At 57.6% G+C, this 17,283-nt stretch overlaps 2 protein-coding genes across 4 annotated transcripts in view; both read left to right on the forward strand.

Moving 5' to 3' along the window:
• Positions 1 to 6,650, forward strand: part of ARAP1 (ArfGAP with RhoGAP domain, ankyrin repeat and PH domain 1) — a 39,111-nt gene extending 32,461 nt beyond the window's left edge. For all 3 annotated transcript variants that reach the window (XM_045555531.1, XM_045555532.1, XM_045555534.1), the window contains 5 exons: positions 3,220 to 3,302; positions 4,046 to 4,096; positions 4,282 to 4,345; positions 5,639 to 5,788; positions 6,074 to 6,650. In XM_045555531.1, coding sequence (XP_045411487.1) covers positions 3,220 to 3,302; positions 4,046 to 4,096; positions 4,282 to 4,345; positions 5,639 to 5,788; positions 6,074 to 6,091 — 366 coding nt within the window. In that variant the 3' untranslated portion in view covers positions 6,092 to 6,650. The remainder of the gene's footprint in view (positions 1 to 3,219; positions 3,303 to 4,045; positions 4,097 to 4,281; positions 4,346 to 5,638; positions 5,789 to 6,073) is intronic.
• A 10,121-nt stretch (positions 6,651 to 16,771) lies between these two features.
• Positions 16,772 to 17,283, forward strand: part of PDE2A (phosphodiesterase 2A) — a 94,330-nt gene continuing 93,818 nt past the window's right edge. The window contains exon 1 of the mRNA XM_045555538.1: positions 16,772 to 17,052. The gene's annotated coding sequence lies outside the window, so the exon portion shown is untranslated. The remainder of the gene's footprint in view (positions 17,053 to 17,283) is intronic.

Below are 17,283 nucleotides of genomic sequence, written 5' to 3' on the forward strand. Positions count from 1 at the left end.
ATATCCGGGTGGGCCTAGAGAGGCTTATGAACCATGCTCCGCCTGTGATAGGAGTCTTGTCTGTAACCCTGGCAAGTTGCCCAGCCTCTGCACACTTCTGGAGAGGGGTGCTCATCCACTCCTCCCTTGGGGCTGCACTGTTCCTAGGGGGATACTTCTGCCTGGGAGAAGCCCTTTGCTCAGGTTCAGGTGCGAATCTGCTTCCCATCATGCCCCGTGGCTCCCACCTGTGCCTCGAGGGCCACAGAGCCTAGATGCCCTGCAGAGGTGAGCAGCAGAGACGTGGTTCCAAGCCCACGGGTCCTTCTTGAGCTGTCCCAACAGTGTCTTCAGCCCTTTTTTGCCCCTTGTATCTCCTGAGGACATGTGGACAGATCTTGGCTGTCATGGAAGGAGAGAACCTTCACCTCCTTCTCTTTGCACTTTATACCTCTATTAATGCAGCCTGGGCTCCTGCTGACCCTTGTGGGAAACACTTCCTCCACTCTCCTTTGCCTACCTCTACGATGACAGCCTCGCTTCTGAGCCTGTCTGCCCCTCCAGTCAGTCTTTTTGGTTCTGGGATGTTATCTCTTGAGCCCCCTCTCTCTAGGGGTGCTTGGCCCCATGGAGCAGAGCAAGACCGTCAGTGTGGGCAGAAGGGAGGGAGGATGGCTGAGGCACCTGGAAAAGCAGCTGCTGACCCTTTGGCATGGAGCAGAGAGGCAGGAGAGCTAGAAAAAGGGAACAGACCTAATGTTCCCTAAGGAAGCAGGCTTGGCTCCTGGCCCCTCACACTCTGATACATGTAACCTTTACTACTGTACTGTGAGGAAGGTGTTATCCCCATTTCACAGGTGAGAAAACAGGCTTTGACTGACTTGCCCAGGGCCATCTGTAGGTGGTAGAATAGGATTTGAACCCAGATTTGTTAGTGTCAAAACTCACACTTTGCATTCCTGGAAGACAGGAACTCAAGGATGCAGCAGGCAGGGGCTCTTCAGTGCAGGGTGAGTGCTACTCTCCATACCCTAGTGACAGCCAGCACCTCTGGCCTGACAGCAGCCCCGAGCAGGTGTGGTTTGGTTACCGAGGTGTTGGTAATTCTGGTTTTTGTTGGTTTATGGGGCAACAAGATAGGATATCTGTAACTGGGACAGTCCCAAGCAATTCAGGATATATGGCCACTCAAGCCTTATTCTGGGTCTCTTGTTGCTAAAGACCTTGAGGCACCTGGAAAAGGCACATTCTAGAAAGTTCTTGGTTCTAGCAGAGATCCTTAAGTAGCAAGGGTGAATTTCATTCTCCACCAATGACCTTGTACCTTGGAGATGCTGGAAACATGAGCTCTTTGATTAGAAATGAAGTCCTTTGGGGATTCATTCTCAAAAAGAAATTGCATTGACTGACATCCCGCCTTCCCTGACCCCCTCAAACTTCCTGCCTCAGCCACCCTCACGTCACACACATGCCACGCATACTCCCCGCACACCAATGCCTGGGAAAGCAGAGGCCCGAGCGCTGTGTTTTCAGAGTCTCAAGGAGCCACAGTCTGCCTTGATGCCTCAATTCCTGCAATTCTCTCTGTGCCTGACTGGGGCTGTCATCTCTGTCACATCCATGGGCCTGTCCCTTCCACCCTCGACTCACTTGACTCCTAGCTTCCAGTTCTCTTCTCCTCCCACCCACAGCCTGTTTTCCATTCCCAAAGCCTGATTCCTTCCCTACCTGGAGCCCAGTGTTCCCACGTCCTTGCTCTGCCATGCCCAGAGCCCTGTGCTTTCCATGCCTGCAGCCTGATCGCTTTTCAGCCTCTGTTGTGGTCTTTCCACTCCTTCTACCTGGTGTCTTCTGGTTTGCAGGCGGGTTCTGCCCTGCTTGCATGTAGGTTTCTCCCTTGTTACATTCTCCCCACACCTTGTTTCCTTCGTATCCACAGCCTGATCTCCCCCTTCCCACTGCTCAGTTTCCTCCCTGTCTACAGCCCTGATCATCCCCTGCCTGCAGCCCAGTTTGTTCCAGGCCCTCTTCAGCACATGTCAGGTCAGGCTATCTGTAGAGGACTTGGGGCTCTGCCATCAGGCCCTTGTCAATAGGAGGTATCAGGGTAAAGGCAGGGTGAAAGTCCTTACTAAGGCCCTCCTAAATCACACCCTTTGTGACAGCACAGAACTCTCCATCAATCTCGATGCAGCCCATTCTTTTGTGATATCACAGGGAAGTCTACCAATTCCTGAAACTTTGCACCTCCCCTGGCTCCCTTAGTCCCCTCTCTGGTTCGTGCTGAGGAGCCATGCCTGGGGGTGGCTGGGAGCAACGGTGGGAAACAGGATGGAGGCAGCTCAATTTTTGACCCCCAGTTTCGGTTGTAAGTGGATCCCCCTCTCCTGCCATTCACCCTGGTGCCCCTATGGGCTCCAGGGGTGCCTGGTAGGAGAGGGCTTCAAGCAAGTGGCCCCCAGAGCAGGAGGAAGGCTCATTAGCTTGACCCAACCAGCCTCTTCCTTGGGGGTCATTGCTCCCATCCCTCTGCCTCCACGCCAGCCTGCTCCTCCCAAGCCCAGACCCATATGCAGAGGTGGGCGCCAGAGGTGAATGTACTGGTGACCTGGTGCCCCTCCTCAGTACATTGGTCTCTCGCTTCCTGACCTGGGCTATTGGGAAGTTCTTCCTTTTATCTATGGAACAGCTGTCCTGCTTCAGCTCGAGTCATTAGCCTTTTCCCAGGGAACCAAAGAGCTGGTAGCTGCGTATCCCCTTCTGTTCACACGGTCAACCCTGGAGCCTCCATGGGGCAGGGAGGGGTGAATGAATAACCTGAGAGACAGATCCAAGCAGCCAACCAGGGCACTCAGGTTGCACCTGCTCGTCCCAGCGTGGTGCTGGAGGATGCGGCGCAGCAGGTCTCCCTCTGTGTGCACTGTCATTCCGGCTGATACTACAAGTTGATTCTTCAATTTGCAGGGCAGCAGGGTGGGGCTGGGATTCGCTGCTGTGGATGTCCCAGTTGGGACGGCTTCCTTGGGGACTGAGGGTTGACTGTCTGATGCTGCTGCAGGGCGAGAGGCCTGGGGGCTGGTTGGGCTGGATTGGGAACAGGGAGGATTTCATCAGGAGAGCTTCTTGGAGGAGGCGATCTGTGCTGGGATGCAGGGGGGGTGGGGAGTGCCCAGTCAGGAGAACTGCCCCGATGCCACTCAAACAGACTGAAGTGCCCTCTTCTCCCCTCCCTCATCCCAGAGTCACCGGCCGGAGAAGGAGTGGCCTGTCAAGAGTCTCAAAGTCTACCTGGGAGTGAAGAAGAAACTCCGGCCACCCACCTGGTGAGTGGGGACTGAGGAGACAGGCTTGCAGCTGGGGCCTTGGGGGCTAAGATGTGATGGGGGAGGCACAGCTGAGGGCTTTGAACTTGACAGAAGTCAGTGCAGTGGTTCTGAAGGTGTGGTGCCCCAGACAGCAGCATCACCGGGACATACCTTAGAAACACAAATCCTCAAGTCCCACCCCGTTCCTACTGAGTCTCGGGTTCTGGGGGTGCGCCCGGCACTCTGTGTTTGACAAGCTGTGCGGGGAGCTCTGATGCCCGCTCTTGCTTGAGAACCACTGGCTTGTATTACAGTCCTGTCACTGACGGTGTCTGGGACCTGTCTGGGCCTCAGTTCCCATATCTGAACAGAGAAAATAATGGCACACCTGTTTCCAGGGTGGTTGTACATTTTAGGAAGTTGAAAAGTGACGCATGCCACTATTGCCATTATGAATTGCAGTCACAAGACTTGGTTTTCAGACTGTCTCCTCATCCGCTGGCTGTGCCTGGCTGTCTCTCTGGGACGGGGGCAGGCCTGGGCTGGGGGTGGGGCTGGGGCTGGGGCTGGAGGGAGCCCAGGCCCTGAGAAGCCCATAGGGCTGAGAGAGAAAGAGGCCAGGATGTCCTCTTTCTTGTGAGAAGGCCTTGAACTCTGCCCCTGGCTCTGACTCAGGCTTCTGGGCTCTGTCCTGGCAACCTGGGCGTTGAGGCCTCTGCAGGCTATCAAGCGACCCCACTCCCTCTCGTCCTCCTCTGCAGCTGGGGCTTCACAGTGGTGCACGAGACAGAGAAACACGAGAAGCAGCAGTGGTGAGTGAAGGCTCCATCCTGACACTCCAGGCTGAAGAGAGATGGTAGCACATCCCCCTTGATTGGGTCCCAGTCACAGCCCAGATCTGTGCCCTGCTGGCAGAGCCTGGGCAGGGGAGATGGGCAGGGTGTCCCCCACTCAGCCAGGCCTTTGGCAGTGTCCAGACCTGTGCCCTGCCCCGCAGGTACCTCTGCTGTGACACGCAGATGGAGCTCCGGGAGTGGTTCGCCACCTTCCTCTTTGTGCAGGTACCAGGTGCAGGGTGTGGGGTATGGGGTGGGGTCCCTGGAGGCTTCCATTATAGAGAATGGGTACATTTGTGCCTTCGCTATTCAGGCCACCCATCGCTTGAAGGAGATTTTGAGTTGCTTTTAATGCATTGGTTTGTTGATTCAGTAAACCCCTCCTAGTGCCTACTGTAGTCCAGCCCTGAACCAGGCCTGCTAGGGACAGAGAGCACACAGACCCCTGCTCTCAGGCACTCCCCGTGTGAAAAGGAAATCGGACCCAGAAGCGGCCAGTTATAGCCCAGTGTGATCAGCACGGTGGAGACAAAGGAAAGCCCAGGGACCCCAACCTGGTGGGTGGGATGCAGGTGGCAGCAGGGAGAGGTTGCCACAGGAGCTGAGTCTTAGGGGATGAGGGAGAATGCGCCCCACATTAAGAGGAGGGGGACGGCTTCTACGTGGAGGACAGTTTATACAGAGGCGTGGAGATGTGAAGGAGCAATACAGACTGTCCAGTGGGGTGACAACGAAGAAGCCAGGAATGCCAGAAGCTGGCACTGGAAGGAATCTCAAAGGCCGCGCCAAGGAAGCTAAACTTGACCCGGTGTGCAGTGGAGAACCCCAGGAGGGTTTTAAGCAAGAGAGAGTGGTGTGCAGCTTAGATCCTAGAGGGCTCACTCTGGGTGTGGTTGCAGGGGAGGAGGGACAGGGCAGTGCCCAGAGGTGAGCAGGCCAGTGAGGCGGTGGCTGCAGTGGCCTCGGCAGGAATGGGGTGGGGGTGACTCCTGAGCCAGAGCAGGGCCAGAGGCTGGGTTAGACTTAAAACAGATGAGTTAAAACAAAGATTTTAAAACGAGGGCTCAGAATTGTTTAGGGAAAAGGCAGACAAAACTGCCAGGACCCTGGACTGAGTTCTTTCTTGTAGCTAAGTTTTTCTTTTGGCTCTGAGCTTCCTGGTAATCAAGGCCCAAAGGGAAACAGGGTGGATTCTATAGTTCTTTGTTCCTGGTAAGAGGAGGCTCAGACATGTTCCTCTAGGAGAAATGTTTTCTTGGTGCTGCATTCTTGGAGAGGTTTGTGGATCCGGAGATGGGAGTTGTTGAGTAACAGAGTTGGCTGTGTTTTGCCAGGGATGCAGTCATGTTCTCCTCACAGCTGCTTCTCATATCGGCTGGGATCAAAGCTGAGGGTGTCACCTCAGTTCATAGCTGGAGGCATTTCTGGGAAGGGTGGGCAGATCCGGAGCGGAGCTGAGCGTCTGGGTGAGCTGAAGTCGAGCCCAGGCCCCAGCCCCCTCCTCCGCCTGCTCCCCAGCACGACGGCCTGGTGTGGCCCTCAGAGCCCTCGCGTGTGTCCCGGGCCCTGCCCGAGGTCCGGCTGGGCAGTGTCTCGCTGATCCCCCTGCGTGGCAGTGAAAACGAAATGCGCCGGAGTGTGGCTGCCTTCACCGCGGACCCGCTTTCTGTGAGTGTCTCTCCCTCCCGACGGGGGCTGGGGACCCGGCTGGATGCCGGCCTTCTACTGCACAGCTCACCTCTGAGCACCCTCCGGGCCCTTCCCTCTGTCCCTGGCAGGACCCTTTGGTTCACGTGGTTCACAGCAGCCCCCTTACTGGCCCCGGGGACCCCAGCTGACTCAAGCACTCTCAGGCAGGGAGTGGAGAGTGGCTGCAGAAGCTTCAGCAGGGAGCCCGGCCCCTCTGAGCCTGCACAAAGTGCTTACAGAATCTGGGCTTCTGCCTTCCTGCAGCTCCTGCGCAACGTCTGAGCAGGGAGCCCACCCTGGCTCTGGGACTCTCCGCTGGAAGCCTTCCTGTTCAAGCCAGCAGGGGGTGCATGAGGAAGCCCCACCCACATCCCCGCATCCTCCATCCTGACGGCAGCATGGGGTTCCCTGGCCAGGGGTGGAGGGCAGCAGGGTCTGCCTGGGCGGGAAGCCCTCCCGGCTCTGTCCAGGTGCTCGGCCCCCTTGGCCTGACCTGCCTACCCTCGGTGTCGCTGCGCCTGAGTCTGTGGGCTGGAGAGGTGTGCATCCATCAGGAGCGCTGGAGGACCTCCATCCTTTCCGTGGCTTGAGGCCCTGGGGCCCCCGCTGGAAGGGAGCCCCCCTGCAGTGAACTCTAGGACAACAAAAAGTGGGTGCTTTACCAGAACACTCAGCTGGGTGGGGAGGGAGCTCTTGGGTAAGTTTCCACAGAGCTGAGAGCTGGACTTTGGGGACTTCAGCCCCTCTTCCCATCTGGGCTGCTTGGGAGGGTCCGGGCTGCCTGATGCCCCTTCCCCACTTCGGGGGTTTTTTGATAATATAAATATATCTGTATATTTTACCCCGTGGTGCTGAGGCCTGTGATTGCTTGAAGGGATCAGTTATCCTGGGGTAGGAGGGGACAGGAGGTCGGAAAGCTCAGAGGCGAGTGCCTAGGGCCTGGAGCTGGGACCTGGACCCTGCTCTCTCCAGGCACTGAGGCAGCTCCCCGCCATCCACATTGCACAGCCAGGCTGGAAATGCCAGTGCTGACCCAGACCTGGACAGCCCCCAGCTGGCCCTGAGCTCCTGTCCTTGCTGCGGTCTCACTCTGAGCTGGGGCCTGGATGTGTCATGTCAGTAACTCAGTGCATCCCCACAGCAGCCCCTGCTGGAGACACAAGGTCACAGAGTCGCAGGAGCTTTAGTAAATTAAATTAGGAACGACCTCAGCCCCTGTGCATACCCCCTATGCATACCCCTCCAGAGGTGGGGCCTGCCTTGCACCGGGGAGCTGCCCTCACTGGGCACTGCCTGGCTGTCTCCTGCAGGAAGATGAGGCCCTGGCCAGCAGGGGAGATAACGAGCTGTGCAGAGACAGATTTGGGACTCCCTGGGAAAGTGCCAGACACCTCGTCTGCCTCTGCCTAGAGCCTCATTACCACCCGCTCCATCACTCTCAGGCTGACCTCCCAGCGTCAGCCTCAGCCAGTGGGGCTGGGCAAAGCGGGTGGAGGATGGGTCACAGGAGCTCTGACTCATGATCTGGCTCAGCGGGGGAGCCTGGGGTCTGGTGGGGGACTTGGGGACATGGACCCCAGGTTCCTTTTCTCTGTCAGGAAGGGGAGATATATGCCAGAAGACTAGAACTGGTTCTCTGAGTCTGCTGACCTATTTCACAGGCTGGGGTTAAGTCCCTTGAGTCTCCAACCTCCTGCCCTGACCTTGGTGGGCTGCACCAGGCCAGACTGATGGATTGAATGTCTGACCATTCCACCTCCAGCCAGGACAAGGCTGATGGGCCCCCTTGTCCAAGTGCTCAGGGACTGGAATTCTTTCATGGATCTGACTTTTCACTGACCCTAATGTCACTGCCCCAGCTCAGGGGACTGGCTGCAGTACTGCATTGGGCCACGAGGGGGAGGCCGTGGACCACAGATTATTCCTGGAACCAGGACAGGGTCTGGAGGACCCCAGGGTGGTCGTCCTGGCCCAGACCTGGCTCTGCTGGGGTGTGGAGTGGGACCCAACCCTACCTTTGGCCCCAGGCTGGTGACATTCTGGAAGGTAGCACAGTACAGGAATGTGCTTTTGACTCCTGGGCTCTAGGAACCAGGAAGAGGCAGGAACAGCCTTTTACCAAGCACCTGTGAATCATGCCTGCGCTCCGTGCCCTGTCTGCCCTCGGCAGGCGGTGAGTTAGGCCCCGAGAAGGGAGGTGACTTTCTCAACGTCACACAATTCTTCTGAGTCAGGCCTGAGGCCCATTTCCACTGCCCTACTTTGGGGGGTGTCCTTCCTCGATTCCCCTTCTGATTCCAGCCATTTTCTCCTCTTACAGGTGGCCCTGTGTGTTCCCTGAGGAAGGGGCTCTGAAAGTGCCTTTCCCTGGGGTAGGGGATGACAGGAGCCTAACAGCGTTGGGTGGGTTAGGGCAGGAGGCTCTGCCAGTTCTTATCACAGGGATTCCTAAAAATCGGGCCTCTTGGGACCCTGGGTGGTTTGTTCACACATTATTTAAGGTCGGGGTTGGGGGGTTGGGCTGAGGAGCCCAGAGCCTGGCCTGCTGAGGGGCAGGGAGAGGGAGGGGCGTCCTGGGGGAGAAGGTGCTCCTGAGTTGGCCCTGAGGACTGGAAACCTTGCCAGGTGCACATGGTGGGGAGGGGTACGATTTGGGGTAGGGGTGGGAGTGTTGTGGGAACAGGGCTCCAAGGGCCACCCCAAGTTCAGGCCTAGCCCCAGCGGAGCCCAGGGAGCCCTGGGAGAAAAGGCTGTGGCAGGTCAGAGCCTGGATGGCAAGGGCAAGGGGGAGTGTGGGGGATGGTCCGGGAGGTGGGTGGACCTGCCTCTCTCCTTCACCTCCTTCCAGCTCAACCGTCTACTCTGCAGAGAGGCCTGAGGAGCCCTGGGGGCAGGGGAGAGCAAGAGATGGGCCCTGCCTCCTGCTCCCCCTGCCCTGAGCCCCGGGGCTGGAGGGGGTGCCTGGAGCTGAGGCCTTCTTTCCTGGCCCCTTACTGGTGGCTCCCCAGCCGCCTGCCCACGGCTCACTGTCTTGGGAAGCATGTGTGTAGGTGCCGACGCCCCCGCTTACAAGCTGTGTGGCTTTGGCTGAGTTACTTAGGTCTCTGATCTGCGGCGTTGTTGTCTGTACTCTGGGGGTATTAATAGTAGCTACCTCCTAGTGGGCTGGGGGATTAAATGAGCTAATACGTGTGAAGCACCTAGCACTGTCCCTTGCTAATCCCCTTCCCAGACTCTAGGCCCAATATATTTTCATTCACCAAGGGCTCATGGAACACTTACTGTATGCAGAGCTTAACTGAATGCTGAGGGGGCGCAGATGAGTAAGTGGTGTGGGGGAAGGAGAGAGCCCTTCTGGTTGGGGACTTTGGTCAGGAAAAACTCCATAGAGGAGGAGAGCCTGGAAGGTCTAGGTGGAGCTGAGAGGCGGCAACATCTCCAAGAGTGGGAATGGCGTGAGTACAGGCAAGGGGATGGGACCCTGCAGTGAGCGGCCTGTTGTGGCTGAAGCTGAGTGCTCTGGGGGCACCCCAGGGCCTACCCCTCATGCCCCCATGTTGGGTCTTTGCCTCTGCCCGCTACCTCTGAGATACGACCATATCCCAGTGTTCCCACCAGGAAATGGAACAGTTCCTATTTTCTTAGCCAGCTCTGTGAACTAAGTGACCCAGACCTGTTCTGGGGGACTGTCTCTCTCATACACACATAAATACAGCTGGCCTGAACCTCCCAGCTTCTCCTCTCCAGGAGGAGACACCTCCTTCAGGAAGCTCTGCTGGATTGCCCTCGCATCCCACTGTACTGTGTGCACTTAGGGTGTGTGTATGTGCCCAGGTCACTTGCACCCAGCTAGGGGCTGGCTTAGGGAAGAGCTGTCAGGGACAGGGTCTCTGGTCAGCTAGGACTGGCCCAGCCCTAGCATGTCCCCTCTGCCATACCACTTTCAGCCTGTGGAAATTTCCGCACTTCCTCTGCCCTGGTTACAGCTCCTACTGCTGTATTTATCACCCTGGAGACACAGTGGCACAGGCGCACACATGCCACACACACTCAGGCCCTGCACACACGTGCCTGCACACCTCAGCCTGCACTTCCAGATCTGCAAGTGCATGCTGCACACACACACACACACACACACACTCACACACACACTCAGCACGTGGATGGACACCCACACACACAGCGCTCTCTAGGAAAATTGCTCCCCTTCCCTCCTGCTCCGCCTCCTCCTCCCCCTCCTCCTGCTCCTTCTCCTCCTCCACTCTGTCCTCCCACCACCGCCCACCTCCAAACAGCTGAGACTAAAGAGATGGGCTGGACGGTGCCTCCCACCGCTTGTCAGCCTGGGGAGCCCTTCTGCCCTGGGACTCTAGTGTGCCCTCCCTCTCCCCTGCCCTCTGCCTCCCCTGCTCTCCCTACCTTCCCCCGTCCCTGCCACTTCCCTGCACTGCTGCATATCTTCCCTCCACAAGTCACTCCAAGTCCTCTCTTTGTGACTCTTTTGACTCTGAAGTGGAAACTGTCCCTCCCTGCTCTCTTTCTTGGGGGGCTCAGGATGGGGACCTCACAGGACAGCAGGACAGGCGGAAGGGACCCCAGGTCCCAAACTCAGCTCCGGTCACCTTCAGCTCCTTTTGGGAGAGGGGAGGGCTGTGTACCTGGCACCATGGAGATCAGGATCATGGTAACAGCATCCAGGTGGGCACAGTCCTCCTCCTCCTTGGGGTGTGGGCAGAGGAGGAGCTGCCAAGACGCCCTGAGGACGTGGGCCGTGTGCTGGTGCTCGCCACTGGCTGCCACGTCTGCTTCTGGCTCACACCACCCCAGTACATCCCACCCTGGCCAGCTTTGCTTGCACTGCAGCTTGTGATGCCACAAGTCACTAATCCCAGTTGGGAGGAATCCTTGCAAACACAGGCTCCAGAACTGGGGACCAGAGAGGGCAGGGGCTTGCCTAGGGTCACACAGCAAGTCTGGCCAAGCTCCTGACTCTCAGACCTCAGTTCTGTCCTCTGGTCTCCCACTTTCCATCCAGGTCAGAGGTCCCTGGTGGCAAAAGGCTCTATCCAACCTCAGTTCCAGCCACCTGGGAAGTCTCCAGCCAGTCCTTGGTGGCAATGATAATGGTGATGCAAACAGTGCTGCTGATAAACCGTTGTGGGGCACCCACCTCCTCCCGTGCTGAGGCTTTGCACGTGTCTTCTCATTTAATTCTTACACGGCCTACGAGGAGGATGACCAGCAAGTGGCGTAGCTAGGACAGGAACACGGGTCCTTCCCAGATGGTACAGGCGAGCTGAGGCTTCATGCACGGGGCATCCCCAGCGGGCGTGCTTTTCCAGAGGAATGGCAAACTGTGTTTCCAATTCTTTCTTTCTTGCAGGAGAGAGTTCATGGGGGAAGATCTGGGACTTAGTCTGGGTCTAGCCCTAGTGTTTCTTGAAAACAGAGATTATTTTTCTAAGAAGATAGAGAGGGAACAGAGCCCTCCCAGTGTGGTTAGATCTAGGGAAGACCTTCTTGGAGTCCAGCAATGCAGAGACTAGTTTCCAGTCCCTGGGTTCTTCTCAAGTCATGTCTAATGCCCAGGCTGCAGCCTGGGGATGGAGGGAAGGAGACCCCTGCCTCCTGGGCCCAGCCTCGACTTGTCTCCCGACCTTGATGGAGTCACGTTGCAGCTGCCTCCCTCCTGGCTTATGTAATAATTCAAATATAGCAGCTGCCTTTATCCCACTGAGTCACACCCCCTCCATCCCCCCCTCAGGTGCGGGGAGTTAGGGGGGAAGAGGTGGATCAGGGCTGAGTGGGAGGCTCAGGGCCTGCTGGCAAGGAGGATCCTGGTGTGCTGGATCGGAGGCTGGTGGTGGAGAGGGAGCTGGTGCTGAGGCCCCAGGGAGAGCAGAACCTTCCCCAGAACATGAAGCCACGGGGGCCACTTCTGCCCTGACCCATACCTGCTGGCATTCCACATTCCTGGGGTTCCCTCCCCCGAGTCACAAGCTATATGCACAGCCGTCTCTCCTGGGCCTCTGCCCCAACTGGAGGAGGTGAGGAAGAGGGAGAGGTGGAAGTAGTCTGGTGGGACAGTGGCCAGGAGTCACTAGTCCTAGGCCCAGCCTTGCTCTTAGTGTGTGACCTGGGCATGGTTCTGACCTCAGTTTCCCCATGTGTACAATGAGGGACTGGACTCTACTGGCTCTAGCAGTTTATGCTCCCTGCTTTATCCCTGGAGGTAACCTCAACCCTAGGCAAAGGCACTTCCCTCTCTTCCTGTCCTCTGCCATCCCAAATACACCCAACCTTCCCGGGCCAGCTCAGCACACCCCCACCCCCACGTGTGGGACAGAGTGGGCAGCAGGGGGCACTGGATTCTGGGCTGAGGGGCTGAGCAGCCTTTGGCTGCCTCTCCCTTCCCTGACCTTGCCATCTGTTCCTCCCCACCTCATCCCCCTGCCCAACAGGAAGGGGGAGGTCACTGTGCTCACCTCTGGTCACCCCTTCCCTCGTAGGGCAGCTCCGACCAATCCTAAAACCTGACCCTCTCTACTTAGAGCTCTTCTAGAGGCTGTGGTGGCCTTTCATTCCTTTGCCAGCAAAGGCTTTGTCACCCGTTGTGTGATGGGGTCTCTGCTTAGTGTGGGAATGCAGGGAACTGTGCCAATCCCTTCTCAAGGACGTGGTGCTTCTCCAGCCATTGTCATTGGAGCCACGGGTGGCAGCTTCCTGGCTGAGGAGGAGGGGAGAAGGCTCCCTGAGCTCCCCACTCCACCCTTCCCCTGCACCTGGGCTTCTGTTGCCAAGACCCTGATGTGGGCCTATTCTGACCCCTGGCCAGAGGAGTCACCCAGGGGTGTTCAGGCCAACCCTTCATGAAATCTGTGTTCCACCAATTAACCAGCCTTTCCCCTGAGAGCTGGAGGGCTGTTTCATCCTCTGTAAGCTCAGCCCTGGGGGTGGGGGCTGCCTTCTACCACCACCTGTGTTCCCCCCACATACCTGCAGTCTACTCCGGGCTTGCTCCTACGTGACCCTGGGCTGAGCTCTGAGGTGCATCAGCTCATTTCCATCTGTCCCCTTCCCTCTGACGTTCCTCCAGCAACATTTCCTGCTTGTACCTGTTGGGCTGCCCAAAAGCTGGGGACTAGGGCTGAGGTAAACAGGATGTTGGCCTACCTTTGAGGAAATGAGATATAGAAGAAATAGACATAGAGACATAGAAGAAATGAGATGAACCTGAGCAGGGGGATCAGGTGGTGGCACAGCTGGCAAGTCAGAGAAGGGAGAGGCTGATGAGCCCAGAATCCAGTGACCCCACCTGCCCACCCTGTCCCCTGTGGGTGGGGGACAAGGTGTGTGCTGAACTGGCCTAGGAAGGGTGGGCCAGGATTTGGGATGAGCAGAGGAAAGGACTAGCATGTGCTTAGGGACCAGACCCTGCCCCACCTGGAGCAGAGGATGGCGAGGTCAGTCAGGGCAGATCATGAGAGACCTCAAATGCCAGGGTGAGGAGCTTGGCCTTGAGTCCGAGGACAGGGGGGAGCATGTGTTCTGAGGAGGAGTTCCACGACCAGACAGATGTCTTATAAAGCTGCCTCTAGCTGCAGGGTGGAGGTGGAACTGGGGTAGGGTGCTAGGGAATGACCAGGAGAGGGGAGGAAGTGGGGGGGGGACAGGGGATGGGGGAGTGGAATCTATAGGCCTTCAGAACAGACTTGATACGGGAAGTGTAGGAGGGGGAAGAGGCAAAGTGACTTTGAAGTTTCCAACTTGGAGATTAGAACTGATGCCTTTGATAGAGACAAAAGATGTGTTGGATGTTGAATATTTGAGTACGAGAGGCCTTTGGCGTGTTCTCAGAGGAAACGTCCAGAAGGCAGCTTGTGCCAGACATCTGGAGCTCCAGAGAGAGGACTGGGCAGTAGGGACGCCCGAAGTTGTTGGTCTGTTGGGGGAAGGCTCCATGCTCCCAGTGGAGTGTTGGATGAGGGGAGATAGGGCCGGTGCTCCTGTGAGGAGCGTCCACATTGAGGGGGCGAGGATAGGACGAGCCAGTGAGGGAGACAGAGGAGGGCCGGCCGGAAGACAGAGGGCAGCGCAGGAGGGGCGGGGGCGAGCGCTGAGAAGCAGTGAGGAGGCAGCTGGAGCCTGTGGAACCTGCAGTCCTCCAAGGCTACGGGGGCAGCGTGGAGGCCGGATTCCAGACCTGCATCTTCCCATCGCCTTGGGCAGCCACCCTGCCTCCCAGGAGCGTCCTTCCTCCTCCCACTTCTCACTGCCCCCCACCCCTAGCTCCCCAGCTAGCAGAAACCGGTGTCTGCTGACCCCTGCGAGGCGGCGGCCGGGGCCTACAAACGTGGCTCGCACGGGTCAGCACCCAGGAGAGCGGCCCGCGGCGGGGCGGGGCCTGTGGCGGGGGCGGGGCCTGTGGCGGGCGGGGCTTCGCTGTCCGCGCCCAGGGACTTTGGCTTCGCTTAGAGCTCGGCTTTCAGGAGGGTGGAGGAGGAGTTAAGAACAGTTTAGGGCCGTCTCCCGCTCTCTCCCCTTTCTGCACCTCCCCCATTCCGGCACTGCCCTACAGGAGCCCCTACCCCAATATTTGGGGCTATTACTCTCTTGGCTCCATCAATTCGACATCTTCAGTGGGGGAGTAAAGGGGGGAAGGGGAGGGACAACTGTTTACTGGGAACTTTACAGACGTCTGCCAAACCTCACAACCTATCGAGCTTGGACTTTGTGACCCAGTATTTCTGATGATTGAAGTTCAGAGAGGTGAAATAACTTGCCCCAGCCAAGTGGCAGAGCTGGGATTTGAATTCCACCCCCGTGGCTCCAAGTCCCGGAGTGCCCATTAGACCTACTGAGTCCTGGATCTTGCGCCTGGTTCCTGCAGGTTCTCTACTTCTGGGTAACTGTGAAGTGTGGTGTGTTAGTGGGATGGGGAGGAGACCTTGTTTACCACCTAATAGCTTAAGTATATTCCTAAGAGATTTCTGAGGAGGAGGCCACCACCATTGTCTCCAGAGTGGGAAGGCAGAAAGGAGGCTGAGGGCCAGGTGAGACCTCGTCGCACCTGCACCCACCCACGCGCAGGAGGTGCCCTCCTTTGAACTCTTCTGACTCAGCTGCTTTCTACCAGGTTCCTCAGGCCTCCCGAGTGCGTTTGCAGGTTGTGAAGGGGGGCTGTGAAGGACCCAGACTGGCCGTGGTCCAGGGCCACAGGTTTCTGAGCCCGGAGAATGCCTTCCCAGCTGGCAGGAATGGAGTAGCAAGGTCTCCGGGACAGGCCATGCTGAGAAGCAAGACACGAGCTCTACGCTGGCTCAGCTGGTTTAGGACCAGCCTGGGCCTCGTTCTCTTCCAGTGAGAAAACAATTTGCCCAGAGGTTCCAGAGATCTAATTCTACCTTCTGGAGTCACAGTGGGAGCAAAGGGTCCCTCACATTTTCTTTCCTAACATTTCCCAGGCCGTAAGACAACTACTTACTGTAGCACTCAGCCTGGACAGGCCTTCTGCACAAGCTCGGTCACTGGTTGTCCATCCCCTTTCCACCGTGCACCCCCATGCCCTTCAGCATTCAGTTTCATGGACTTCTCTGCCTGGAGCCTGTTGTGTGGGCAAGGGTATTCTCCCCATAGCTCAGAGAGACGGGGTCACTGGTGAGGGTTACTGTAGCTCCTCTACCCTAGAATGTACCCCCTTCTGCCTTTAAAGACCCAGCTCAGATTTTATCTTCCTGAAATGTTTGCCAACACCTCCCCCCTCCCCCTGCACTCCCCACTGACTGGGTCCCTCTGGGCTCCACAGACCCTGTGCTTCTGTCTGTCACAGCCTGCAAGTCTCCCCTCCTGCCACTGCAACCTGGGTGCTTCTCCTAGGCAAGGCACAGTCTGAACCATTTCTGATGGGGTCTTCCAGCTGTAGGCCAATGAATGAGAAAGTTAATGGTGGAGCCAGCACTCAAATCCCCATGTCCTTCCTCAAGGTTTGAAGCATTTTTTCCTACATACAGCAGGAGCTCTGCGGAGACAACTCCCTATCTGTCCCATTGCCTACAATGCCTGTGTTCCATTGGGTTAAAGCTTTCTCCTGAGCATAAAGCTTTGGGGGCAGGGCAGAGGTGTAACAGGCCCCCCTGTGCCTAGAGTCTATGGAGAGTGAAGGCCATGTGGGCCAGGCTGGGGCCAGGGTGTCCACAACTCCTAGTGGAAGTCCATGCTCAAGCATCAGCTCCCACAGTGTTCCAGCTAAGCAGAGCCACCAAAAGGGGGTCTCCATGACAAGGCTCTGAGTCCAAAGGCCATCAGCAAATGTGCCCCGAGTCGCCTATGTACCTGACTCCATGCTGAGATGCACCTTAGGACATGCTACAAAGCCAGTGAGGGAGCCCAGAGGAGATAGCAGCTAGTTCTGCATGGAAGCCTGGCCCTCTCTGACTTGAGGAGGGCACAGGCGTGTCCCCCCAACCCTGAAGGCCTCTGTGTTGGGGCAGCAGAGGGTCTGGGTCCCATACACTTGCCCCTCAAGTCCCTGGCCCATGAGGATTGTAAGTCCCTCATCCTCACACCTCTTTTGGGCTCCTGTATCAGCCACTCCTCCCTCCCCCTGCTTTCCCCCACCTCTCTCTTTCTATTTCTGCCTCTATTTTTTTTTCTTTTTTCTGTCTTTGTTCCTCTGTGTGTGTGTTTTCCCTATGCCTCTCTGATCTCTTTGTATTTCTATCTTGATCTCTCTGGGGCTCTGATCCCTCTCTCCTCTCCCTCTTCATGTGTTTCTCTCCCCCTTCCTGTCTCCGTCTGTGTATCTCTGTCTCTGTGTGTGTGAGTCTTTTTTCCTCCCTCCCAGCCGGAGTCTCTCTACTCCTCCCTCCCTCTCTGCCTCTCTGTCTGGGCCTCTCTCCGTCCCTCCTCCCTCCTCCCTCCCCCTTCTGCATTATCAGACCTGCTCCAACCTCCTCCCAGAGCCAGCCGAGCAGCAGAGGCAGTGGCAGCCGGAGAGGCGGGAGCAGCAGGGCAGCAGAGCTGGATTGGGGTGTTGAGTCCAGGCAGAGTGGGGGGCAGGCCATTGCTCTTGGTCCCTGTGCCTGCTGGGGGCGCCCTGCCCAGAACTCCGGGCAGAGGGGACAGGGCGAGGTGCCACCTTAGTCTGGCTGGGAAGGCGGACGATGAGGAGTGATGGGGCAGGCATGCGGCCACTCCATCCTCTGCAGGAGCCAGCAGTACCCGGCAGCGCGACCGGCTGAGCCGTGAGTACTAGTGAGGGGCTGGGGTGTGGGTGAGCGGCTGTGAGAGGTGGCATGGACACGGTCCTGGGAGTCCCTCCAAGGGGCTGGGGCTGGCATGGAGCTGAGCCACGTGGAAGGATCTATCCTGCTCCTGGGCACCCCCTCCCCCGTCGCCAGACCACAGCCTGGGGGGCCTCTTTGTAGGGGTACCTGGCACCAACCTAGGAGGTGATGAGACTGGGGTCCCATAGA

The sequence above is a fragment of the Lemur catta genome, chromosome 7 (assembly GCF_020740605.2).
Source record: "Lemur catta isolate mLemCat1 chromosome 7, mLemCat1.pri, whole genome shotgun sequence".
Taxonomy (NCBI): domain Eukaryota; kingdom Metazoa; phylum Chordata; class Mammalia; order Primates; family Lemuridae; genus Lemur; species Lemur catta.